The 27,934-nt window shown below is 31.8% G+C and overlaps 1 protein-coding gene across 2 annotated transcripts in view; it reads right to left on the bottom strand.

Annotated features, from left to right (window-relative positions):
* Positions 1–25,387, bottom strand: part of LOC131653986 (uncharacterized) — a 50,031-nt gene extending 24,644 nt beyond the window's left edge. The window contains exons 1-5 of one of the 2 annotated variants that reach the window (XR_009299171.1): positions 25,039–25,387; positions 24,808–24,916; positions 24,513–24,713; positions 23,817–23,901; positions 23,679–23,737 (exon numbers count right to left, since the gene is read on the bottom strand). Coding sequence is in view for 1 of the 2 variants with exons in the window: in XM_058924353.1 (XP_058780336.1) it covers positions 23,732–23,737; positions 23,817–23,901; positions 24,513–24,713; positions 24,808–24,916; positions 25,039–25,216 (579 nt within the window). In the remaining variant the exon portion in view is untranslated. Of the gene's footprint in view, positions 1–23,508; positions 23,738–23,816; positions 23,902–24,512; positions 24,714–24,807; positions 24,917–25,038 lie in introns of those variants that run through there. The other variant, XM_058924353.1, reaches the window with a different exon arrangement.
* Between the last annotated feature and the right edge of the window lie 2,547 nt (positions 25,388–27,934).

Raw genomic sequence — 27,934 nt, 5'->3', positions numbered from 1 at the left:
CATCATAAGCATAACATGATTTAACTAACCCTTTCAAGGATCTTAGGGATTTAGGGCGCGCAATTTCAGGTGCTCTTATCAAGGACTGAATTCCTATCTAGGGGCAAGAGGATTTATTTTCCTCTGGCCACATACCTTCCAATTCATAGACTCAGTACCTAATCAAGGGGCAAGAGGATTTATTTTCCTCTGGCCACGTACCTTCCAGTTCGGAAGTATCCTGAATCAGAGGCGATGACCCACTCGATATGGTGAGCTTGATTCTCAAAGAAGGACATCCCAAGACAAAAACCAAGATTCTTCAGACGAAGCGGTGACCAATCATTTCCTAATGTCGCAAACTAAATTTCCTAACGATCCTTGAACATTGCATCTACATTCATAAACATCGCATAAAACTAACTTTTCCTTTCAGGTCGACCAACTAGTCAGACAAATACCATCAACAAATCAATCCTAATCAGATGAACATTCTGGAAGCTTGACCCCCAGACTTCTGAAACATTCCAATCAGATATACATTCCGGAAGCTCGAACCCCGGACATTCTGAAAGTTCCAATCAGATGAACATTCTGGAAGCTTGACCCCCAGACTTCTGAAACATTCCAATCAGATATACATTCCGGAAGCTCGAACCCCGGACATTCTGAAAGTTCCAATCAGACGAACATTCTGGAAGCTTGACCCCCAGACTTCTGAAACATTCCAATCAGATACACATTCTGGAAACTCGAACCCCGGATACTCTGAATCTCTACACCAGTTCCACAACAACGACGCAAGCCAGATGCACCTAAGCGTCAATTCACCAAGATCAATATGTCGTTAGCTCAAGCTTTACAACATCTGCTAAAGGCAAATTTGGTTCCCCTGAGGGATCCTCCTAAGAATCCTAACACCTCTGCTCCTAGTTACAAGCCCAACGCGAGGTGCGCATATCATTCTAACAGTCCTGGACATGACACGGAGAATTGTTGGTCGTTGAAGAATAAGATCCAAGATATGATTGACGCTGGAGAAATTGAGTTCGACCCCCCTGCAACTCCTAATGTGATCACTGCTCCCATGCCTAATCACAACAAGATTGCTAATGCTATGGATGGCTAGAAGGATGAACTTTTTAGATCATTAGATTTACTTTCATTTGCAATTTTTATTCTGTTTGATTAAAACATTTGACTTATGATAGACATTATCTGTTTTAATAATTATCATCAGTGCATTGCATATGTTTGTCTTGAATACATTATTTCGTTACCACTCATTTTAAATCACGTATTTACTTTGCATATGTTTTGTGTTTATTCAACTCCTGCTAAGCTGTAAGCCTTTTGAGGGAGGATGACGAAAACGATACCGCAACCTCATACAGTATGCTTTTGAACAGACTATGTTGACGATGTACAGGCATTATTTCAATTCCTAAACAGTGGAGGTATAAGGATGATAATCCCTCGTTAACCCCTTTGAGCCTAAGAAGTAGAAGTTCTTTCTTGTACTAATTGAAAACCCTTGATCATAACCTGGGGCAGGGTAGTTCTCAGTTAATTTGGCTGTGCATTCTATTTTAAGAGAATCATTCAGTACACCTTTCAACAAAGGTTTCAACTACAAGCGTTCATCCGCACACATCAAAGAAGCGCTAGAGATGTCAATCAAAAGCCAATGATGGTTCATCAATCATTAAGAAACACAGTCAATATCTTTCAAAAAAAAATGAAAAAACATATATACAAAGGAAAGCCTGCTAAGTCAAAAATCAAAAAGGTGACTTAGGCAAAAATCAAGGCATCCCGCTGACTATAAGCTCAAAATAGACAGTTCAGGCAAAAGTTAGGGATATCAAAAAGATGAAGGAAAAAAAAGAGAGGAGTCAATAAATTCTTGAACAACTCAAAGTTGTGACTACCAAAAGGAAGAAGTGACTGCCATCTCAAAAGTTCTCTTTGTTTGCGAACCATCAACATTATCAAAGGCGCAAATCCAAAAGTCTCTTGGAACCTGAATGCATAAGTCGAACCAACTGAGCTTAGGAATGAAGAACATCACGAAGAAGGGGATGGGTATAAATAAACTTTGAGCCTTTATCTTTTGTTTCTCAAAACCGTGAACCAAGCCACGTTACAACCCTTGAAAGTCCTAACTGAAGCATGGTTAGTTCGAAAGCATACTGTCACCAAAAAGGTATCCCGACTCCTTAAGGTTTACTAAAATGCTGAGAGGACATTTCGCTTCTACAAAAAATAGCATGTTTTACAAATATCACACTTTTACGTCTCTTGTTTTAATGTTTTTTTTTTTTTAAAACTCAAGACAAACGTATGCATTGCATCTCATGAATTCATTATTAAACATATTCTGCTACATAATTTCAAAAGTTAGCATCAGAAAAAACTTGCACAGGGTACAACTAATGACTGAAAGTTATCCCGACAGACAAGGTTACGCCGAGAAGCAATGTATCCTACGTATACAAGGGGCATGGCATGCTTTGCCCAACCAATCTGGGGCAATCCAGTCAAGATTATAAGAATCTCTCAAAAGCCAAACAATCAAAGGCATACACCTCAAGTGGGTTTCAAACTATTTGTCCAAACAATCTGGGGCAATCAAGTCAAGATTCCGAGAACCTCTCAAGGATGCCAAAATAATCAGGGGCACGCATCCAAGAAAATCTGAAGCTACTTCTCAACCAACATAGGACATCATATTGGGCATATGATTACTAGGGGCATGTCTCCTAAAGTGCACATCTTATAAAGGCCTCGCAAGGCGAATCTTTCCAAAGTTCCTGCTAACTGGGGGCAAATCTATACAAGTCCAGTTTGACATTTTAAGTGACGTGTCCTAAATCAAGTAGTAGTTACTATAATACTGGGGGCAACTTTCACCCATGTCTCCCCACAAAGCCGGGTTCACAAGATCATATCCCCACAGAGTAATCATTAAGAAGATATCTTCAAACGCTCCCGATAGAGACATGGCTGCCCAACAGAGTTTACATCTTCAACACTGTCGCTCTCCTCCAACATGATTTATCAATATCTTTATCACCAATCAGGGAACATCAAGTCACTGATCATCTCCAAGCAGAAATCACAAATTCCCAGCTGAGCATCTTCAAGACAAGATCAGACAGTACAATTACAAGGACATAAAGATCTATTTTCTTAATCAAAGACAACATAAATCATATTCACATATCATATGTCATAAACATGTTCATACACTGCATACATTACCTCATAATGAACTCATACATAACATGCAAAAGCTCTCATTTATTTTGAGGGATTCATTACATAACCCATGCATCATGACATTGCATAAAGATTAACCTTACCTTTTTCAGAATACAGGTACCGACAAATGAACGAAATCTCCAACTTTCCAAGATCTAATTCAGCTACTACGAATGGTACTGACACGATCAACGCTCGAAGATCTAATTCATTTACCACGAACGGTAATGACACGATCAACGCTCGAAGATCTAATTCATTTACCACGAACGGTAATGACACGATCACTTTCAAAGTCTAATTCAGCTACTACGAACAGTACTGACACGACAAAAGATCTAATTCGGTTACTACGAACGGTACTGACACGGTCAACTCTCAGAGATCTAATTCTATCATCACGAACGGTGTAGACACGGTCACTGACCTTCTCAGTCTAATTCAGCTACTACGAACGGTACTGACACGACAGAAGATCTAATTCAGATACTACGAACGGTACTGACACGATCAAATTTCAGAGGTCTAAGTCTATCATCACGAACGGTGTGGACACGATCACTGGCCTTCCCAGTCTAATTCAGTCACTACGAACGGTGCTGACACGACAAGAGAATCTAATTCTATCATCACGAACGATGAAGACACGATCATCTTTCCAAGATCTAATTCAAGTATCACGAACGATACTGACACGATCAATTCCCAAGGATCTAATTCATCTACCACGAACGGTAATGACACGGTCAACGCGCAAACAACATCTTCTCAAAATTCAACTACCAGATGGCATCCACAAGCCCATCTCCGACAAAAGTCCCTACATCAGCTAGGGCAAATTTTTTGGTATTCTAGTGTTCAATCATCTTCCACCTTCAGATACCGACTGGCACACAAACCACTCAATCTTCAGGTTTAAGAAGATTGAACAGGGGCAGCTGTCATACCCTAAAATTTGCCCTCATATATTTGCATATGTCATTTTATCTCGAATAATTAACATGACACAATTGGTAAGGATTTGGGTGAGAAAGGTACAAGAGCGAGAGGTCCTGAATTCGAATCCCACTTTTGACATTTGTCCCTTTTTTATTTGTTTCTAACTATTTTAATTTTATTTTCACTTATTACTGAAAAATTCACAAAAATAAGTTTTTTAATATTTAAATATTATTTTTCGTATTTATTTATTTATTATTTTAAAAGAAAAATGTTTTTTTCACTTTATGTACTTTATATTCAAAAAATAGGCAAAAAATCATAAAAATAGGATTTGAAAAGATTTTGTTCATTTTAGAAGTAATTTAATTTGATTGAGTAAGATAGTCACAAAAATCAAAATCAATTTAATTGAATTATATTTTTTGATTATCTTGATTGATAAAATTAATTTATTTCCTTTTCAATTAACCTAGTTTTTTTTCTTATATAAACCAACAATTTTAACCCTTATGGACGGACCCTGATACTCTACCAGCACTTTCAGGAAAACAGCAATACACAATAATAATTCACCTGCAAATTGCTTCAATAAAAATACATCACCGACGCAACAGAAGCGGAGAGATGAAGCTAAGTCAAACCGAGACAGCCACGTCGATATTTTAACCGTCATCTTGTTATTATTGTGTACTGTTCTTGTTTTTGCAGAAAAAAGAGAAGACAAGCCATCGGAGACAACCCCAGCGGAATACCACTGCCGCAACAACATCGCCACTATCAGATCTGCCATCGGCTCGCCGTCGTGGGAAGCCAGCCGCTCCACCGTCCGCTCACGTCGCCCTCGGTTCTTCCATCGTCGCTGACCGGACACCACCGTCAACCGCCTTGACCACCCGCTAATCATAGATCGGCCGCCAAAATCAACGGTGTCTCTTCCGATCTCGCATTTACGGAGACCGTCGTAGAAATTTTTGCCACTCTGTCTCGGTGAGTTTTATAATGCATTGACCATGGCTATTTTCATTTTTACTATAATAGAGAGATGAGAGAACTTGGAGAAGAAAAAGAATGAGTCTGTGTTTGTTTTCCTTCATTAGTTTAGCATTATACTTAATTGTCTCTTTTCTTGTTTTTATTTATTTAATTTAGCGACATATGGCATATGTTGGTTGGTTCTTGTTGTAATTTCCAAGTTTCAAAATTTAATATTAAAAGAAAAGGAGAGTGAAACGTGTGTGATACTGTACCGTGAAAAGAGATGCAAATCTCTAAAGTTTTTTTTTCATTATATGTTCTAATTTATAATTTTAATTGAATTTCATTTTTATTATAAAAGACTTTAAGTCATTTTGGGATCATAACAAATTAAGCCCAAATGTTAAGTTTTAGTTTTTGCTTTTGTCTTAGCTTCAAGACTTAAGAACATATAAATCAAGCACCAAAAAAGTTTTATTAGATGAGATTTATTAGATTTTATTTCTTATATAAAGATACTAAACATATTATTTTAGTTAGTATTTATTTAGAAATTAAGGTTTGTTATCTCTTGTTAATTTTTTTTATTAGTCATTGTTCATATTTTTGCCCATTTATTCATACATTATGATACATATATTTGTTCCTACCATCTTCTTAATTATTGCGAGGTATATTCGAGCGGTTTATCCATTCTCGTGGATATTCGCAAATCCTCTTCTCTTCTTTGCGCAAATTTTCAGAGTTACCTCAAGATCCTCCAACTGCGCGCCACGTCAAACAAAAGTTAAGTTCTATCCTTTCCTTATTTAAATTTTCTTTCACCTTTTATTTTTTGGGTTTGATCCCCGCTGACAATGAACTCCTCCTACACTTACTTCCTTTTCTATTGTCAATGTTTCAATGGTCAGAGTCAATGCTTCAGGCTACCTCCAATTATCAACCTTCAAAAACACGAAGCTAAGTTTCTTTTACCCTTTTTCTTTTATTATTATTTTCATTTTTATGGTTAACCCTAATTGTCTCTGAACAAATAATACACTCACCCCTTTTTCTGTTTATTCTTTCTTTTCAATTTTCAGGGTTTGTCGACCGCCAAAGCGACGAGTCTGGTAACCCTGAACCCTATCTTAAATATTTTTTCTATTTTATTATTACTTGTGTCAACCCTGATAAGGGATCCGCTGGTTACAATTTCCCGCCCCCCTTTATTGCTTTATATTATTATATACTGCGTGGTTAGTAATCTTAGGGAGTGCAAGCCTTAAACTGAATTAGAATAACTAATTAAAAGATAAATATCTGAATATAATCACGTGATTGTTGCACACACGCACCCTTTGGGTAACCTCTCTGTTGCCTTGTTGCCTTGTTGCTTTGTTGTCTTGTTGCCTGTTGCCTTTGTGTTTTTGCAGAATAAGCCACGTCCCTCGAATTCGAAGATACCTCAGCCATGCTGCCTCGAATACTAAAGGTCATACGACCCTAAATGATGCTGCCTTCGATACGCAATATGACCTCGACCCTCGGAAGTTGCCTACGGAAAAAGGCTGAGGTATCTTCTGGCTGCCTACGAAGTGGCTTATTCTGATCCTTGCCTTAGACTACCTGCCCTTCTATGGCATGGGACAGTCTTATGGCAAAGGATGCTTCGATGACCCTTCAACCTCCAAACGAAAGGCTTCCTGCCCTCTTATGGCAAGGATAGACCCCTTTCATTCTGAAAGGCTAAAAAGAGACCTATCATCTGAGTTTAAGGTAATTGCCCCTAATTGCCTTGCAATGCTCAAACCTTTTTATTATATTCTTTCTCATAATTTTTCAAAAGGGCAACGCTCATTTACGAGCTAAAGTCCCTATCTCTTTCATCTACTTTTTTCTAAACAAATGAGCAAGCAAAGCAATTAAGAGCCCATGGAAAACCATGGATGCAAAGGGTGCCTTACACCTTCCCTTTGCATAAATTACCCCCCGAACTTAGATTTCTTTAAAAAGGTTTTTTTCTGTTTCTTTTTGCCTTTCCGAATTTGTTTGGATAAAATAAAAGTCGGTGGCGACTCTTGCTTAACCGCGACATTTTCAATTATAAAAGTCAGTTCACCGTATTACATGTTGCTATCCTTCGCCAGATTTTGGAGTATGTGTCTCGAATGGAGGTTGTCATTATAACATGTGTCCCTAGAAGCTCTAACTCGTGTGCGAATAGATTGGCTAATAGAGGCTGCATAAATAAGGCTTTAGTTTACTATGAGCAAGCTCCAAACTTCTTGGAGCAATTGTTGCATTTTGATAAGATTGGGATTTGTAATCCTAGTAACTTTTTCTTGTAGTTTTCCTTGTTTTTGGGTTATTGCCCTCGTCATTAGAAAAAAAAATCTATTAGTCGTAGATATATATTTTATCATATGATATTTATAATAAAATAAAATAGAAATTTGTTTTGAAGTTTGAACTGAGATGTATTTTGATAATCAATTTATTAATTATGGTTCTGTTATAGCAGTTCTAAATGATACTAATCTTATGTCTGATACAAATCATAGTTTGAAGGTGACTAGCATAGATTCAATATTTTGTCCTTTGAATGTATTGGTTAAACCAGATTTATAAGAATCAATTCCAAATGTTTTTAAGTAACAGAAAGATAATTGGGCTTTCTTCTAGTTTTTAAATTAAGTTTTAAATTATTATTTTAAAATGAATAAATAAAGACATCACAGAGTCACAGAGGTTCACTAATGATTTTCTTCTACATTGGTGATGTCATATGGTTATGAAAGGTTTTTTTTTTTATTTTGCGCCAAGTTTCAAACTGTGTTTCACAGAGTTATGAAAAGTAATCTACTATCTACCCATTATTATAAAATTGACCAAACTCCCAATTTTAACCTTCTCCAAAATAAACTTTACCCTTGCAAAAGGTTAATGAAGTAATTAACAAATTGAATATTTGGACTTGCCATGTGTTGTCTACTCATTCGTCAACTTTTACCTTTTGTCTTTCTGCTCCCGTTTTCCCTCTATCTCTCTTCATATGGTATTCTCTCTTTTCTGTTTTCTCCACAAACCCTAGCGCAGCCACAAACCTAGCGATGTCTTCGACCACTCCAATCTCACAATCTCACGGTCTTTGTCATTTGGTTTCGATCAATTTGACGGCGACCACCGTTTCTCCATCTTCGGCCGATTCGGTAAGAACGAGCATAGTTTCCCCATCTTTCTTCTTCGTTTTTTCACTCCATTTTTTCACTCCTTCGTATTCTTAGATCTATGATGTTATGATTTAATTATCTATGATGTTATGATTTAATTTGAGTTTGCTTCTTCTCATTTTTGGTGTTATTTATAGAGGTTTTGTCAAAATATTTGATTTTCCTTTTCTCTGCTTCACAAACTGGATTCATCTCTTAACTGTGTTTTGTGTTTTATCTCTAATGTTTCAGTTAAAGATTTCATAGCAACACTCAAATCTGTGTGTTTTCTACAAGACTGCATAGATTTGACATATATTGTTTCATTGTCCGTGGTGAGTGTTTTTTTTATTATGATTTTATTGTTTGTTTTCTTCCCCAATTTGTTTGGAAAAGTATTTGGAAAATTTGAAAGATCTTTATTTATACATCTTATACACCTTTAAGTGTTTTCTCTTTTTCCTGTTGCTGTTGTTGTGTCAATGGTTTTTCATCAGTTTTTTTCATTTCTGTAATTGAGTTGTTGAACGTTAATAAAGTGAAAAAGGAAAAAAAACAAGTTCTGCACATTTCCTGGTTTTGAATGGAAGCTGCCACTGTGGTAATAGATGGAAATACGACCGAAACTGGACATATAGTTGTCATAACTATTGTAGTTGTCATAATTTGTTTTTACAGGTTTCAAGATCCATAGGTGATGCATATTTGAAGAAAGTGGAATTCAATAGGGAGCCTCTGCCACAAAAGTTTAGACTTCCTGAAATCTTTTTAAGTTGATTCTTAGTAGTGAATCATCAGTTATCAATTCATAAAATCCAACCCGAAGATAAATTTCGCATCTTTGTTTCTGATGGTTCATGACTACTTATGGTTGATGTTTCGAATATCTCAACCGTGTTTTCTTATTCATGAGTTCTTTTCTCAATACTATTGATTTATGTAACAGGAAATATCACGGAGATATTAGTTACAAGCTTGATTGTGAAGAGACACTTCCAGTGAAGATATTAGTTATAAGCTAACCCGAAATTCTATACCGAAACGGGTCAATTGTGTTGCAAGAATAGCTATATATATAACATGTTTACAAATCAATATACATTCTAATAAGTTCGGTTGTTGAAAAATAAGTGATTATTTTTAGGGTGAATCTGATGATCTGTTAATATTCTGGACAGCTATTATACCGTTCTCTTTGGTGTAGCAAGGAGTATTGGAGTTGGCCCTCAGGTTTGTCATGCCCCATTTTTTCCTTGCCAACATTACTCTCTTTTGCCAATTTGAATTAACAAATCTCTTCCTTTTGTTGGATATCAGTTGATATGGGACCGGGCTCTTGGAATGCCACTTGAAAGGCCAAAAAGTGTCACATTGGAAAAACTCGAGAAATTGGCCGGTGCATCATCATGAAATCAAAAGCACCATTTATTTTTTGATTGCTAAAATACATTTTGCGGTGAATGTAAGATGTTGTTTACTTGAAAATTTTAGTATGATATCAACGAGGTCCATTCGTTGCCAACAGTCCCATTCTACTAATTTTTTTTGGCTGTTTGTCTGCATTTTAAGATTTAGAATATTTGGGTATATGTTTATCTATTCAAAATTATTTATGTTTTACATTTTTTGTTACAACCAATTAATGTTGAAATTGTAGGTCTGCTGCTAATCATTTGTTGCAGTTAGAGAAGTAGTGAATGTGGCTGTTAGTTCAGAAACTGGGTTGTGTAGGACTGTTTTTGAATTTCAGTTTTTTAACATGACACTGGTTCTGGTATGGGTAAAAGTTTATTTAGTAGTGTAACAGATATTGTCCCACTATATTGTGATATTATGCACCAGATATCTGGTTTTTACACTACTAAATCAAAACAATAGCTGTTTTTCATAAATAACTTAACAGATATTGTGTGATATTGTTAACTATATGTTAACACTACTAAATACGAACCATATCAATATTGTTAACTATACTGTTACAAAATTTTTCCCAATATATGCACCAGATATCTATTTTTTAACTATATTGTTATAAAATTTTTAACGGTTCTGATTTTATATGCACCAGATATTGTTCTATTTAACTTCAGTTTTTTAACATATTGATATGATTTCTTTTAATAAAATTTTAATGCTAGAAAATAATTTTAGTTTTGGACAAATGATATCTAGCCTTTGACAATTAGCCGTATACATCTTCCAACTTGTGCTTTAGTGTCCAAACAAATTTTCTATTAATAATTTATTAGGATATCATTCAATGCACACAATATTAATCAAAATTGTAAACCAATATATAATTATGGGCCATTATAAAGATAATATAATCATTTTATATTTTATCTCTCCTTTAAGTAACTTATTTTATTTATATTGAATATTGTACAAAGATCTCTTCAATAAATAAATCAATTAATACACAATTAATTATAATGATACATATTAATTATAATAAATATATTATCTTTCTTTTTGAATTGAAAATTATATTTTATTATTGTAATTGTTCTACCATTTAGATGCATGGAAAAGCATATATATATATATATGTATATATATATATATATATATATATATATATATATATATATATATATATATATGTATATATATATATATGTACATATATATATATATATATATGTATATATATATATATATGTACATATATATATATATGTACATATATATATATATGTACATATATATATATATATGTACATGTACATATATATATGTACATGTAGATATATATATATGTATATATATATATATATATATATATATATATATATATATATATATATATATATATATATATATATGGCTAAAGTTATGGTCAATGGCAGACAAAGATGATCATAGTTTTCGAGGATATATTGAAAAAAAAGAGTTTTTTTTAATTTTTGGAAACATAAATATAAAATTTGATTAGGATGTACAATATTAAGTGCTGTAGAAATATTTACATCACAATTTTTTATTTTGTAATGCAACTCATATGTATTTTATCACCAAAACTATCAAAAATAAATTGACACAACACTTCGTATACATATCCCGTTCATATGTTTATCAAAATAAAGTTAATAATTTATTTATCTCACGGGTCACTATCGACACAATATTTATTTTAATTTAATTAATCATTATTTTAATTTAAGAGACAAAATTTTTATTTTTAATTATTATTTTAATTAATCATTATCTAATGTCTTTTTGGGAATGTTCACATATGACTATACTTTTAATGATTTTTCTCAATTTTATTTACTCTTTAACCTATAGTGACCCATATCCTTTACTTTTAATTGTTGTTGAGCCATCAATTATTTAATTCATACTACTAATATTGATGACCCATATCCCTTAAATTTTTTTTGTGGATCATTATTTTAACTTATAACCTAATTTTCATACTACTAATATCTTATTAGTAAAGCTTTTTTTAGATCGTTAATTTTCATTTTATATATACAATTTGGTCAAACTTCTTTACTTCACATTTTTCATATCGTTCATAAAATACTACACTATAGTTTGTTTGAGTTTTTAAAAGAATGATTGCAAGGTTGCATTAAAAGATAATTCACTTTGTAAAAGTATCACTATATATCACATATCAGTTATTATAAAAATAATTATTTGTAGAAATAGCAAAATTATTGTCATTTCACTTCAAAATCATTTACTCCAAAATTATTGTCATTTCACTTCAAAATCATTTACAAATAAAAAAAAAAAAGACAATTATGTAACTATCAGTATAACGTCCCACTTTGTAACTAACAATATAACATCTCACTTTTTTTACTTTTCAATAAGTAGAAGTCAATTGTTTGTCTCTCATTGGTCCAATTTAATTTTTTCCTCTTTTTTTCCGTAACATTTTTTGATATTTCTCATCACTTTCCCCAACACAATTTTTACATATTCTTACATGTTATTATGTTGTATTTTACGGGTCACTATCAACAGAATATATATTTTATTTATATTTTCAAAAGTTAAAAATATTTTTATTCTCTTTCTGTCTCATGGGTCAATTTTTTCTTTGTATAATTATTTAATATTAAGTAATTCATTTCAAATTTATTTGTATTTAAATAATTCTATACCATATCAATTGCATGATAGTATAATGTATTTTTTTTAATTTTAATAACATTAAAAATATATTTATGTCACGGGTCACTAACAATTAAATATTTATTTTCATTTAATCAATCATTATTTTTATTTAAGGACAAAAATTTTATTTTAAATATTAACTTTTTCTCCATCTCACAATTATATTTTTTCTTCTTTGTGTATGATTATTTAATATAATTAAATCTATATGATTACTGTTCATTTTAAAAAAAAATGTTCATTTTAAAAAAGATAAATCATTTCAAATTTTACATTAGTATTTAGTATTATCTAAATATTGTGACATTAAGACTCATTCATGTTTTATCACAATAACAAATATTTTATTGTTATTTTTTCTTTATAATTATTATTTTAGTTATTTACACAATATCGTAATTAAATTACCCGTGCGGGAGCACGGGTCTCTTACTAGTTTTAGGATTATGAAATGTGTCGTCGAGAGTTCAATTGTAAAATATTTATATTTAATATTCATGTAATTTATTTTGAATAGCATAATAAATAATTAATTAGTCGTCAATTGTTGCAAAAAGTGAGAAATGAGTTAACAGGTCAATGATGTCTTTTTGTGGCATTTAGTATGGTCCACTATAGTTTTGGTCCGGGTCCACCATGGTCTCGACATGTAATTGCAAACTATTTTAAAATCTATAAAATAAGAAAATAAATGCACCTGATTAAGTCAATTTTGTCCTTTGCTTAAAAAATGTCACCTATTGAAAATAAGGTTAATTTGTATCCAAATATTATTTTTTGGGACTAAATCCTAACATTGTACTATCTCAATGAGATGTTTTTTGGTTTTATCCAATGAAATTATTGGTTCCATTTGAAGAGAAAACTACATTTGAAACCAAAAATTTATAAAGTACAGTTTTTCAATAAAGTACTTTAAAAAAAAGTTGCTTTCTGCCACTTGATCTTTTCACCCTTCAATCTCTCTTCACAACACTATAACTTTTCTTGTCTTTTTTTCTTGCCGTATCTTCACTCTTCCATCTCTCTTCATAACACTACAATTTTTTTCTCTTTCATTTTTTCCGTCTCTTTCATTGTTACATCAATATATGTTCTTCTTAATGGTCTTATTAAATCTTAATCTCACAATTTTATTTGCAGATCGTGTGGTTGTGATTTTCAGTGGCGGTAGATCTGTGTATTTTCGTGTGGTTTGGAGGTGGTGAGGTTGCGATTTCCGGTGATGGATGCAAGACGATTTCGCGGCGGCAACCTGGAGATTTATTTTGCATGGTCAAAAGCGGTTGAGAGAGGGGTCGTGTGGTGGTGTAACGACAGCTATAAGGGTCGCACGGTAATTTTCGACTGCAAAACAGATCTAAAACAGATTAAGTTTTTCTATTTATATAATTTCCTTCTTCTTTTGTTTTTTCATTTGTATATGGTGTTGTCTGTTATTGATGTTCTATTGTGGTTAAAGATGGAGAAAGAAAAAGTTTGTTTAAAGGTTTGTGTTGAGAAAATAACAAATGAACTTTCTGTGAAAAATTATTGTATTACATTTTTTGTTTTTTCTAATACATTTTTTGATACTCTTTCAACAGTCATTTTTTTGGGTTTAAATGGTGACTACACTATTTTTCTTCTGTAATAATGTTTAACGTTTATATTGTTATTTGTTTTTGTAAAAAGTATATTGTAGATAACTCATTTGTTTGCATGCGATTGAGATATATTTAAGTTATCTCAGTTAATGAAATAACTCTCCAAATTTATATGTTTCCCTATAACTATTGTCATATATCAACAAAAAAAACAATGATCTTTTTATCGTTGGGTTGGGGGAAAAGTCTTTGAATTGAAAAATTGTTTTGGGTAAAGTTTTGATGATACCCAAATACTGTAATGCAGAGAGATTTGAAATGGTTTAAGGAGGAAATATGGATGGCTTAGCAAAGTGCAATAGGTTTGCAGGAAGAAAATGTGATGATGTGCAAAATTTTGCATAGGGTATGGTGATAGTAGGGAAGAGAGAGATGAGATGATGTATGAGAAATCTGAAAAAATATGCTTTTGAGTTTTTTGCAATTTCTAAAATGCAATATTGGGAAGCAAAACTTATGATAGAAAAGTAGGTGATTGATTAGACCGAAATTAATTTAAAATATTAAAAGTAAATATTTTATTTTTATTGACTACTAATAATTATTAAATATTAAAAATAATATTTTTAATATTTTATCTCTATTACACAAAAATTAGTAGCATGATATAATTTTTTTAATTAATTTTCTATCACAAAAAATAAGTAGCATGAACTAATTGTTTTTTAATCAATTTTCAAATCCAGAAAATAAATTTTAGAATCTCAATCTTAAATCTAAAAATCTACAATATAAGAAAGTTAGATGTTCTGGAAAAGACCGAACTGCCCCTTTGCGTTTTGCCTCAGCCACGTGGATGCATTGGTTGAGTTTCTTTGTTCTACTCACTTCATACTTCCTTTTCTCACTTCACTTCACGTTTCATTTTCTTCAATTTTCTTTCATTTCACCAAACCCAACACCTTTTCATTTTCTTGGAAACACAAGTATAGTCTTTTTGAGACTCAACCTCACAACTTTTTTCATTTCATTATTACATCTGAAAACTCTCTTTTCTATTTCTGAAACCAACCTTCATCTTCCACCTTCACTATTTCTCTAACCGATCTTCATATCCTACCTTCCTCCGTCTTCAACCTATGTGTTTCCCGTTTTTAATGCTCTGAATCTACATGGCTTGACCGATGGAGAAAGTTATGGACATTAATGACACCAAGAATCGATTTATGGTGTGCGAATAAATTGGATTGTGATTTTAGGATTTCATCTATTTTTTCTAATTTCTTTTGATTTAGTGTTTGTTGTTTTAGGTTTGATTATGTTGGCTCACGCGGAAAGGGGGGAGATGCGCGGAAAAGAAGATTGTTTCTTCCTTCTCTTTCTGTTTATGCAGCAAAGTATGTTGTTCTTTTCATCTTGCTAACAAAAATATGAATAAGGTTTTCATCAATTACTTTTATGTTTTGACATTCAGATCTGTAGCGGCATCAACGGGTTACCGACGATTAGTATGGTGGTGGTGGTGGAAATGGGTTTCCGATGACGAGTGTGGTGGTGGTCCGATTCGAAAAGGTTTATGTATGACATTTTCAATTTAGGTTTCGTTATTAACTTTCTTTTGTAGAAAGTGCAGGATTTGAACTAATTATTATAGATCTGAAATTATTATTATTATAGATCTCAAAACTCGCTCATTTGGTAATGGATTTATCTTATGTGTTCGATCACAGTGGCCGCCGGTGATTAATTAGAAATAAGTTAGGTTTTAACCTTTTTTTTTCTAATTTGCTCTCTTAATATGATTTCTTTGTTAATACAGTGAAGACATATTGGTGGACATAGAAGTTTCTGAGAAAAAACCATATTGATACAATAATTTTATTTTTGCCGGTCTTTATGATACAATATTTCTCAACTTTGATAGTTCTTTTTGGAATGGTCGGGGATGAATGGTTGGAGCAGTTGTTGCAAAACAATCTATCCTCTTGCTGTTTGTTTTTACTTCGTCTACTTCTTCTCAGTTCCATGTGTATTTTAGTTGTGCAAGTTGTCGTAATCGTCGGTGAAAATGTGTATAGGGAACGGGTGATGGAAACGTTTGAGAAGGATCTTCATTTACCAGTTGTTTGTGTTGATGTTGTAAATTCAACCGGATGTTTGGCATGCAGTAGCTTCTTTGTTTGGATATTGGTATAACTCCTTCACACTTTCGTACAGTCTCACAATTGCTTATTACATAATTTCTTTAAACGAATATGCTATGAACGAAGCTTCTAAATCAATAGACATTGGTTTTATAATGGTAAATATTATTCTTTTGCAAGGGCAGTCAAGACAGCAGGCTATCAGGAATAAAGTTAAGTCTACTCCAGATAAACATGAAGCGCCAAGTATTAGAGAGGGTTCCTCGTGCTGATTTGGTTTGAATCGTGTCTCTGTTGGAGTACTGGAAGGGGAAGGGCGGAGTATGTACTTTTAAGACAACAACTCCTTGTATTTTCATTAGTAGCTTTGGTGTTATCTTTGTAATTTGTTTTGGTGTGTTTCTTATATGTTGTACTTTTAGCTTAGCAGCAACACTGCTTGTGATTGCAGTTGTTCAGTAATAAATCACCTTTGGCTTTGAGAAATGATTCTGATTATCTTCAATGGTTCAGTAATATTCATTATTTTTCGAACTAATCTATTTATTTTTTCTTACTGTTTCCAACAGGTTAATATAGTTCAAGGGAGGTGCTTGCATACCTCCACCCCTAAACTTGCAACAAATTAATCCATAGACAGAGACCTATGATGATGGGAGTGTCGACAGAAAGTCAGGATCAAGTGGCTCGGGAAGATTGGGACTTGGGGCCACGACTGATCCAAATGAAGTGAGTCAGTATGATGATGTATATACATCTTACAGGAAGCAGATAAGCACAAATTATCACACTTCAATGAGTGCTAGAGCAGCTGTGAGATGAAAATTATCATAATAAGTTTCACATCATTGGGTCACTTGGGTGTCTAGACTGGGTCACATTGGGTTGTCTTTGTTGATGTTTATATGAAACAGGTATTTTTGTTTTTTATGATCCAATGTTTTTTGTCATGTTGATTCATGAATGATTGGATGTATCTTTCTTTGACAGAAGTTGAAGCTCCTGCAAACTTGAAAGTACACTTGGTGATGGGATTAAAGAAAAAAGAAAGTAAATTTCAAATTCCTCTAAATGCAGCACCAGACTAACATCATATTTCTATTTTTTTTAAGATCATTTTTCCAAAAGATACAAAATTCCAATTCTATGGCTACTGCTACTATTCCATCTTCATACATAACTCAGGAACAATTACGCTCAAAGAATTTCAGGCGGTAATGGATGACATCTTTGAAAGATACCCTCAGGTGAAGTTATTCCTAAAGAATAAATAGATGCGTGGCATTGCTGATCTTTTGGAAGAATCCAAAGGAGATGTTGAAAAAGAATCTATTGAAATTACTATCGAAGAACTCAAAACTGCACTTTTCAATTTGGACTCGCTGATGAAATTTCCTCCTGCTACAGCTCAGGTGTTTGTCATACTATATTGTTGTAGCATTTTTTTAACGACACCTTCCTGCTTTTCTTAACCGTGAGTGTTTTCTTTTTATACTTGTGTCTCGAAGCATTAGTTTGTGTTATATTGCAGTAAAAGCTCATCACCATATTTGTCGATTGTTATCTCTTAAAATTCAGGAACGGTATAACTCGGCACTATACGGTTACATTCACAAGTTCATCACCCTCAACCCCCTCAACTCATACTCCTGGAGATGCTATTTCAATGCCTCCTTTGCGTCATAATGGCAATTCTTCAAAGCCTCTAATGATATTTGGCACTGATGGCACATGGACTCTTGAATCACCTTCAAACCACTTGGTGAGTTTCTTTTTTCGTGGTATGATGTATCTACTGTCTGTCTGTTTATTTATTAGGTCCCGGTGACCTAGACTTAGGAGGGATGGATTTCTCGGTATGTATCACGTTCATGTGGTTCTGAGTTTTAACCCTCTTATTAATGTTGTTTTATCCTAATTGTTATTCCATGGATAACTGATTAATTATTTTACAACTTTCTACTTTTCGAACAAATTGCCTCTTATTAGATTGCCTTATACACAATGTGCCAAATGATTCAGATCCATGAGTGTGTTCCGGGAACCCGACTTAATTGTTAAATGGGTCTTGGTAAACATGCTTTTGGAACAAAACTTGGAGGGATTGTGTGAATGTGTTTGAATTAATAATCATTCTGAAGGGAATGTGTGTATGTATGAGTGTTTTTAGGAATGGGCGACTCCACTGCAGATATTTTCTCAGAAGTGTCACAATTGCTATATGACGTTTCAGGAATTATTTATACATGATCCTAATTTGCATTTTTCTTAATGACTTTTGAAAAAAAATTGGACACTTAAAATAGGGCTTGCAGATTGCTTCAAGAATACTGATATGCAAGTTTACGGCATATACGTACCTATATAATAATGTTCTTTCACGATTTTTTCTGCAGGAAATAATGTTCATACTGACGTTACTGGTAATGAAACATTTTCTACTTTTCACTAATGTTTGTTTCGTCCTTAATTGGAAGATGACAGCCTGCGCGTATCCCTGACTTGAAACGCAGTGGCATGCGCGTCTTCGATGCAACTAGAAGCAGTGAAGTCACTTTTCCGCTTCTCTTTTAACTTATACAAATGTTCTCATTTCAAATGTTGGCTTAAACTCAACTGCCTTCCCTATGAGCTCATTTTGTAATATGTCTCCATTATTTGTTATGTTTATGTTGTTGTCATCAGATACCTGGTGACTTTATATTTTTCTTACTGAATGTTACAATACCACTCTTTGCCAAATACACTTTTGTTTTCTGGTTTTCTGGTTTTTTACAGGTGTTGAAGATGTTGATATATCATGATATATCTAAATGATGAAATCTAATTGAACTACTAATTATACAGGGATGGATCTACTTCTTCTCACAAATCCACTATCAACTTACAGAAAATATAGGTGGCGGAGAGGAGGGTCGGACCTACAGGGGCTGTTGGCGGCGGTTCGGGCTTGCGTGAGGAGATGTGGCGCGTTGGTAGTGGAGCATAGCATGCGCGGTTGATGTGGAGTGTGTGTCACGAGGAGGTCGCGAAGTCATGACGGGACTGTTGCTGCGGTGGTGAGGGATTGTCGGGACAAAGGTCGCTCGTCGGAGTCACAATTCCAACGCTTTCAGTCTGGGATCCCTTTGAAGCTACTTTTTTCTTCTTTTTTTTCTCTAAGTTTTTGTTTGTTCTGATAAAGGCTTAGAATGTGTGGAATGACAATTATTGTTTGAGGCAAGTTTTCATGGTGAATATTATGAGATGTAGTGATAGACAACACATGAATAGCTTTAAACCAAGAATTATCTAGAAAATAAAAAATTTAATGCATAACTTAGTATGGTTCTGGTTTGATCCTTACTCAAGTTGCTAAGTAGCATGTCAGACTTATTTGTACATATGCATGTCGAGTTTGTACAAGAATGACAACAATGATTAACAGAAAACATATTCATGCAACTTTATATTAAACACTTGATTTTACCCATCTCATTCAGATTATATGATTCTTATTTTGACTTAGTCAATCAGTTTAAAAAATAATTAACATAGAAAGTGTGAATAAAACTTATCATAATTGAAAGAGGTGAACCATACATAACGATTGGAAAATATTAATTGTAGCACCAAAACCATAAAATACTTTCCTTGAACGACCATGCAGAGCAATCAGGGAAATAAAAACAACAATTGAGAAAACCAATTCAATTCCATTCTTTTTAGCTTATTTACTTAAAGTTTGTGTCTCCTCCAAAGGAACATCAGGGAATACAAACCCTAAGACAATGGTCTATGGTTGGATTTGTATTTTGGTGTGACAATCTTGGTAATTTTTTGGTTGCAAGTTCGGGGCCAGTTTTGTTATAAGCGATGCTCGAGATTCCAATTGCCAAGATGTTATACCTGCTGAGGTACTATATTACTATAGTTTTATTTTGATTATTTATATTTTTATTATATATTGAAAATAGGTACTATATTATTATAGTTTAATTTTGATTATTTATATTTTTATTATATATTGAAAATAAAAACGTGTACTCGTGCGAAGCTACGGGTAACACACGTGTAAGCGCACATGTAAAAAAAATAAAAGTAAAACAAATTATCAATCCAAACACGATATAATTATTTTGTTTTTTTAATTATTTATGTATCTAATATTTTTATTTTGAAATTCTTTTTAATTTAAATTATAATATTATTTAAGATAATATATGGAAATTCTTTTGTTTTAAATCTATTATGATAAAAAATTATATTTTAATCATATTTTAAGCGTGCGTACCACACCAGTACCTATGCGAACGCACGGATGACCAGGTGTTTTTAGTCCGGTTCGGGGGTGAGTTCTGGCATCAAGTGGTTTCATCACCCTCCCGATCACAGTTGCGGGGATCGAACCGTGGTTCGATCTAATATTTTTATTTTGTAATTATTTTTAATTTAAATTACAATAATTTTAAATATAATACATTAATAATTGAAATATATATTATTGATGTCTTTCTTTAAAAACTGGAAAATTGATAAAAAAAATATTTTAAAAATATGTCTTTCATTTAAATATTTATTTATGTAATTAACTTATATATTTATCTTTAACTACTTTTTTTTTTCTATTTTACAATTAAATTAAAATATTTTCTATATTATTTCAATTTTAAAATTAAACTGGTGACATATTCGCGGTCCACGCCAGACATTTTTCTATACATCAATTATTATTTTTTCACAGGTACCAGACAATTTTTTAAACATTCAATTATTATTTTTTTACGGGTGCCAAACATATTTCTAAACATTCAATTATTATTTTTTCACAGGTATCAAAATTTTTTCTATGCATTCAATTATTATTTTTTCATAGGTATCAAACATTTTTCTATGCATTCAATTATTATTTTTTCACGGGTACCAGACATTTTTCTAAACGTTCAAATATTATTTTTTCACGGGTACCAGACATTTTTTTAAACATTCAATTTTTTTTACGGGAACCAGACATTTTTCTAAACATTCAATATTATTTTATCACAGGTACCAAATTTTTTTCTATGCATTCAATTATTATTTTTTTTCACAGGTACTAGACATTGTTCTATACATTTAATTATTATTTTTTGATGGATACCAGACTTTTTTATATATATTCAATTATTATATTTTTACAGTTATTAAATATTTTTTTTAATAAAATATATACATTTAAAACAAATGCGCGTCCCGTACCAGAACCCGTGCAAACGCACGGGTTTATTACTAGTTTTGCATAAAAAACATAAACGATTTACTAACTATTAACGGTCATTACTATATCTACTAACTATTTTTAATTATTTTATGATTAAAAGAATAAAATAATTTATAATTATATATTCATATTTTTCGTATATTTTTTATATATGGGAATAAATTTACTATTGATTCAAATGATTAAAATTTATATATGAGATTAAATTTAATATTGATTTCAATATTTTAATAAAAAATATCAAAACAAAAAATAATATTTACATACGAGAGACAAATACAGGAAAATATATTTTTATATCCACAGAAATTATATTTATTGTCCAAATAAAAATAAAAATGTCTTTTAAAAAAAATAATAAACTCCTTTTATTATACAATTTTGTTTTTTTTTTCATTATTATTACATTTTAGAACAAATACGTGAATTACATTGATCCACGCTTTTTTATCGCACTAACGCATATAAAACTTATTAGTTAATCATTGTTGTCCAAATTGAAAAGTTTTGATAGATAATCATTATTACTCATTAAAACATCCTCACAAATGACTAGGGGTGACAAGCGGACATGTCTGCCCCGTTTAGACCCATCCCGTAAAAGTCTTTAAAAATAGAGCGGGGCGGTCATAGTTCAGGGTGCGAGCCTAAAACCTTGCTCGTCCCACAACAAAATGAGGGCGGGCGGACTAAATTCATGGGCACTGCACTTTCTAAGCATAAAAATATAAAATTTATGTTATGTTCGTGCCCGCAAAAGTACGCATAAAAAACGGTGCGCGCCGGTCACACTTAAGGGTGAGGGCCTAAAACTTTGGTCCGCCCTGTAAAAACGTGCGGGCAAAACGGACATGCCCAACGGACCCAATTTTTTTTTTACATAATTTTTAGTCAATTGGTCAGACCCCATTTTTTTTTTTTTTGTGATTTTAATTAAAAGAGCGAAGCCTCAAAAATAGTTTTTAGTGTGTATGTGATTTATCCATACTACTTTTAGAAATACCCTTATGTCTTTATAATATATTGATTAATTTGGCGGGCACAAGTAAGTTTTCACACTTTTTCTTTTTCACACGCTAAAGCTTCAAATTTTTTTGTTGGGTATACAATTCATATAAGCACTTCAAGTTTCTTGAATTTTATATTGGATGAGGCTTGGACTATCTTCAAATTAGTCGTCGTCATCAAAGAGTAACAATATCATTAATAATAATAAACCCTAATTCTTTAGCTTGATTAAGAAAAATAATTTGATTAACCATCTTGTGTATCGTTAACTGCTTGAGCTAGATTTAGTAGTTGCTTACTTGATATATTGTTATCATCAAAAGCGCTTCAAGTGCAATTACCACTTGAGGTGTTGTCACCATTTAAACAATGACATCATCATTGATAAGTATTCTTATTCATGAATTTTTTATTTATTATACTTGCAAGAACATGGTTCTACAGGTTCATTCTGTAAAGTGCAAAGGGAAGCTCTTTAATGGGAAAAAAAATAAGTGTAATATTTTAATTTAGTGTGATATCAAAATTAATTAAATATTTAATACATTTTTAAATAAAAATGATAAACAAAAAAATAGATTTTTTATAAATTTGTAATTGTTTAAGAGAAATATGAGACAAAATTAAAATCGATTAAAGTAAAAAAAAAACATATATTTCTAAGTATCATTAGTTGTGAGTTATTTTAAATATTTTTTAATGACAAACATTAGTCTAATAAAGGCAAGTCCGTATGAGATTATGACCCAAAATTCTCAAAGGTACCTTAATTAAAAAAACACCTAAAAATAACTAACAAGAACAAGCAAACATGTTTTTTTTTTCAAAGAGATCTCCACATTTGAACCCATGCAAATTTGAATGAAAATGAACTTCCTAGTCACATGTGGACTAAAGTGAACTCATCAATGTTAGTGAATAACTAACAAATGGACTTCTAATGGATTCGAACCAAAGTAGCCTCACTAAGTTAAACCTTAATTAAAACACGTATAACCAAACTCAAGTAACCCTTAAAATATTCACAATTTGGTAGAAATTTAGGTAGAGAAAGCCTAATTGATGCTATAATATTCTTTAGTTCATTTGCATATAGTATAATAGTCTTAAACGAAAAATTATACACAATCACAAGATAGTATCTCATCGGCAATCACAATATATCTATCACATAGTATGAAAAACATTGTCAAATGTAGTTACAATGCAAAGCAACTTCATTTCCAGAGCAAAGCAACTTCTATGTTCAAGGCAGCAAAGCAACTTCTATGTTCAACGCTGAAAAAAATAAAAAAATAAGTTAGTTTCAAAAATTATGAAATTAATATAAAGAAAGTTTTAAGAATTAAGAAATTACTTGGAGTGGTGAATGTAGCAATATGTCAAAACCCTTGATGGTCTTTTCCAATTTTGTTAACAAAACAGTCAAGCTCCCTTTCAACCTACACAATAAATTTATTTTTAAACTAAGATCTCTGTGGGAGTACACAACAAAACAGTAAAGCTCCCTTTCAACCTACAAGTGTATTAAATAGTAACCTCTGATTTTATTCTTCAAATGAAGAATATCACGACTCATTTTACAGCTAAAAAGGTTAGTAGTATCAAGATTCATGGTTTCTTGACTGTAATCTTGAGATTTGATTCTACTTTGAAGCTTAACTAATGGTGGAAGAGCCTTGGTTAACTGACCTGTTTCTACTACTAAACCTAAGGCTGTGACAAATAGACACAAATTTCAATGCATATTAGTTTATAAATTATTCCTTCATTAGTCTAATTAAGCATGGTTAGTGAATCTGAGCTAATCAGCTTTTGTGTCTAAATAATGGTCATGAATCATGCATCATCATAATTAACTAACTTTGATCTCTCATTAGACAGTGGAAAAGGTAGAATTATAGTAACATTTTTTAACTATCACTTTTGTTTAATGTATCCTCCATGCTACTCCTCACAAATGGAAAGCTCTAATTTTCTCTCACAAAAAAAGTATGCAAAGGATACTCTATCATTTTGAAATCACTAGCTAGAGATCGAATATTGTACTCACCAAAGGATCTCTGTGGGAGTACCATCCCTTGCAATACTTGCATCAAGCTCAGAGGTCTCTATCTCAGGATCATCCCTCAAATCATACTGTGCTTTCAAAGCAGTGGAAATCCCATAAAATCCCTTAACCAGTGGGATCTTATTCAATTCATCAAGTTGTAAAAGCAACTCTTGCATTAAGCCGTGAAGATCCTCGGGGTCCCTAAAACAAACAAAAAAAGAGTCATTAATTTAGGCGAACTTTCATTTTCTACGCATTTATATAAGAAAGAAAAAAAAAACATAATACTACTCACCCCTTCAACAAGGAAAGAGCGATGTTTCTGAGAACATGAAGCCGCGGAGTCAATTTTGCAAAGTACTCTGATACGATAATGGTCCTAAGCTTATCACACTCCTCAGTGCCTATTAGGATGATGATCATCAAATTGGAAACAAAATTACGTCAATTAAGTAAACAAAGTTCTAACCTAATCAATTAATTGTAACATTAAACAAGATTAATGATAAAAGTAATGAATCGTCACCTCCTGATTCCAAGGTTTTTTTCATCCACTCGCTCTCGTCAACCTTTTTCTCCGCCGCCAACTCAGACTCATCCTCCGGAGACTTCATCTCCACCGCAGGCAACTCGGATTGATCAACACTTTTCTCCGGAACCGCCGAAAACTCTGATGCTGAACAACGTTTCCCACCGGTGTTCATGTTTTCAACGCAATCAAGAAACCAAACAGCGATTAAACACGAGAACAGCGAAACCAGACAAAGAAAACACAAAGAACGAAAGCACAGAGTGTGAGAGTGACTCGCGTTTTTTCAGTTTTGAAGAGTCTGCATCGATCAACGCGCCAAAACGGTTATCCATTTTTTTTATCCTTTCTCACGCGCACTAGATCGTCTATGAACCACGCGCGAAAGATACATTTTTCATTCGTTGTTTACTTGCTTTTGAACAGAGAGAGAGAGAGTAGTATAGAACATTCTAGAAAGTTGTGGAGCAAGTATGGGTGGAGCCACGTTCAGACGTACTACGTTTTTTTTTCATGGACAATGGCAATTAATTGTAAACAACATTGTAGAACTATTTTATTTTATTTAAAATTTATTATTTTCAAATTTAATGATGGAGATGGCTTATTGACAGCACCTACTTGTCATTTTTTCCTCTGATGTGTTCATCCTATTTATTACTCAATCAATTTTATAATTATTCAATCAGTTTTATAATGATAGATTTATTTGTAAAATAAAATTATTTCAAAATAAATGATTTATTTTATTATAATTCTTTATATTCAAATTTTAAATATACATCATATACAACAAAATAATACCAAATTAAATCTTTTTTGAATAAAATCTAATTAAAAATAAATTAAATAACAAAATAAATGGAGTGTCTAATAAATTTAATTTTAAAAAGAAAAAATTATTCAAATAAGTTATAAACAAATTGTACTTATATTTAAATTTTAAAAAAATTATCAAATCGATGTAATTTTGTCTTAGAAAAAAAAAATATTTAACCTATAAATTATTCAAAATCGTCTGGTTCACTGACAACATGGAGTTTTAATATAATCCTATGTTTATCTATAATTTATAATATGTAATTTTAATATAGTTTTGGTGTAATTTTTTTATTCCAAATATATCTTTTTAGTTTTTATTTCAAACTTTAACTTTCTTTCATTATTAGTGGTTACACGATGTTTTTTGAATTTTTCATTCTATTATATTTTATTATTTTATAAATAAAAATAAAATAAATAATACAATTTATATTTTATGCACGTGGCCACTAAAAGACAGATTAACAGTCCGTTTCAATTCAACACTAGAAGTAATTAAGTCAAAACAATTGGATACATATAGAAAATGAGGCCAAATGATTATCTACTATAATTAAACAAACAAAAGATTAAAAAAATAGAGATAGTATGTATTATACAAGTTAATTAAGAAATTAATAATTAAATAAATAAATAAATAATGTTGAAAACAAACTTTTGTAATTTCCTCCTAGTTAGCACATGACTATATGTATCCCCGTTCCAATATAGTCCAGAAATTTAGAAAAGAGAGTTACGCGTGGTTACAACTTTCTATACTCAATTATTACCAACAGATATACTAGGATGGTTCTAGAATTACGCGTTAAAATTATTTGATATATTTTTTATTTTTTATTTATTTGAGTTTTTGCACAGAGTAAATAAGTGTATACTCAATAAAATACATCTTTATTTTTAAAATACTAATATGATATAGTAAATGTGAGAATTTTAATTGATTATATTTATAAAATTGTTTTACACCGACGATCAACTATTTTTAAACTCAAAAGTTATTTATTCTTAGTTAATTAATTGATATAGCAATGTATAAAATGTTGATGTCATCAATAATATAAAGGTGCTACACTACCCTGCAAATTGGTGTCAACAAATATGTAGAAATAAGTAGCAGAATTAATATTATTAGACTTTATTAATTTTGTGTTTATCTATAATCTATAATTTTAATATAGTTTTGGTGTAATTTTTAATTTCAAATATATAAAGTTTTTATTTCAAACTTTAACTCTCTTTCATTATTAGCGGTTTACACGACGGTTTTTGAATTTTTCATTTTATTATCTTTTATTATTTTATAAATATAATTAAAATTAAATAAAACTAATAATACAATTTATATTTTATGCACGTGGCTACTAAAAAAACAGATTGACGGTCCGTTTCAATTCAACACTACAAGTAATTAAGACAAAACAATGGGATACATATAGGAAATGTGGCCAAATGTTTATCTACTATAATTAAACAAACAAAAGATAAAGAAATAGAGATAGTATGTATCATACAAGTTACTAATTAAGAAATTAATAATAAAATAAGTAATTAAATAAATAAAAATTGATTTTATAAATAGGGTTGAAAATAAACTTCAAGACATGTATGACAGTGTGATTGATAACAGTATATAGGTCCTTGGCAATGAAAAAAATCAACTTATTGTTGGACAATTGAACAGGGGAAAGTCTGGCTTTTAAGTACAATATTCCAGAAAAATTTCATGCTATGATCACTACTAAGGTTATGGCCTATTGGAAAGACAATGCTTGGTTTCTTCATAACAACATACAACATGTGATGCCTACTCTTCTTGCAACAATCAATCCTTTCTCCATTTCAGATTTGGAAATTGAGGATTCACTAGCTTAGAGGAATGTGGAAAATACGATGCTATCTATTAGTCATACTTATAAGATGTTTACAAAGGCTTCTAATCTTGAAAGGTGGGCTAGTTTTCCTTTGGACAAAGATTCAGCTCCTGCACACTCTATGTAAGTTTGGAGGCTAATCCATAATAGAATTCCTACTGATGAAAACATTACTCTGAGGGGTTTCTCTTTTCCTTCAA

Source organism: Vicia villosa, linkage group LG2 (assembly GCF_029867415.1).
Source record: "Vicia villosa cultivar HV-30 ecotype Madison, WI linkage group LG2, Vvil1.0, whole genome shotgun sequence".
Lineage (NCBI taxonomy): Eukaryota > Viridiplantae > Streptophyta > Magnoliopsida > Fabales > Fabaceae > Vicia > Vicia villosa.
Note: the sequence above shows the minus strand (reverse complement) of the source record. Positions and strands in the feature narration are given on the sequence as shown.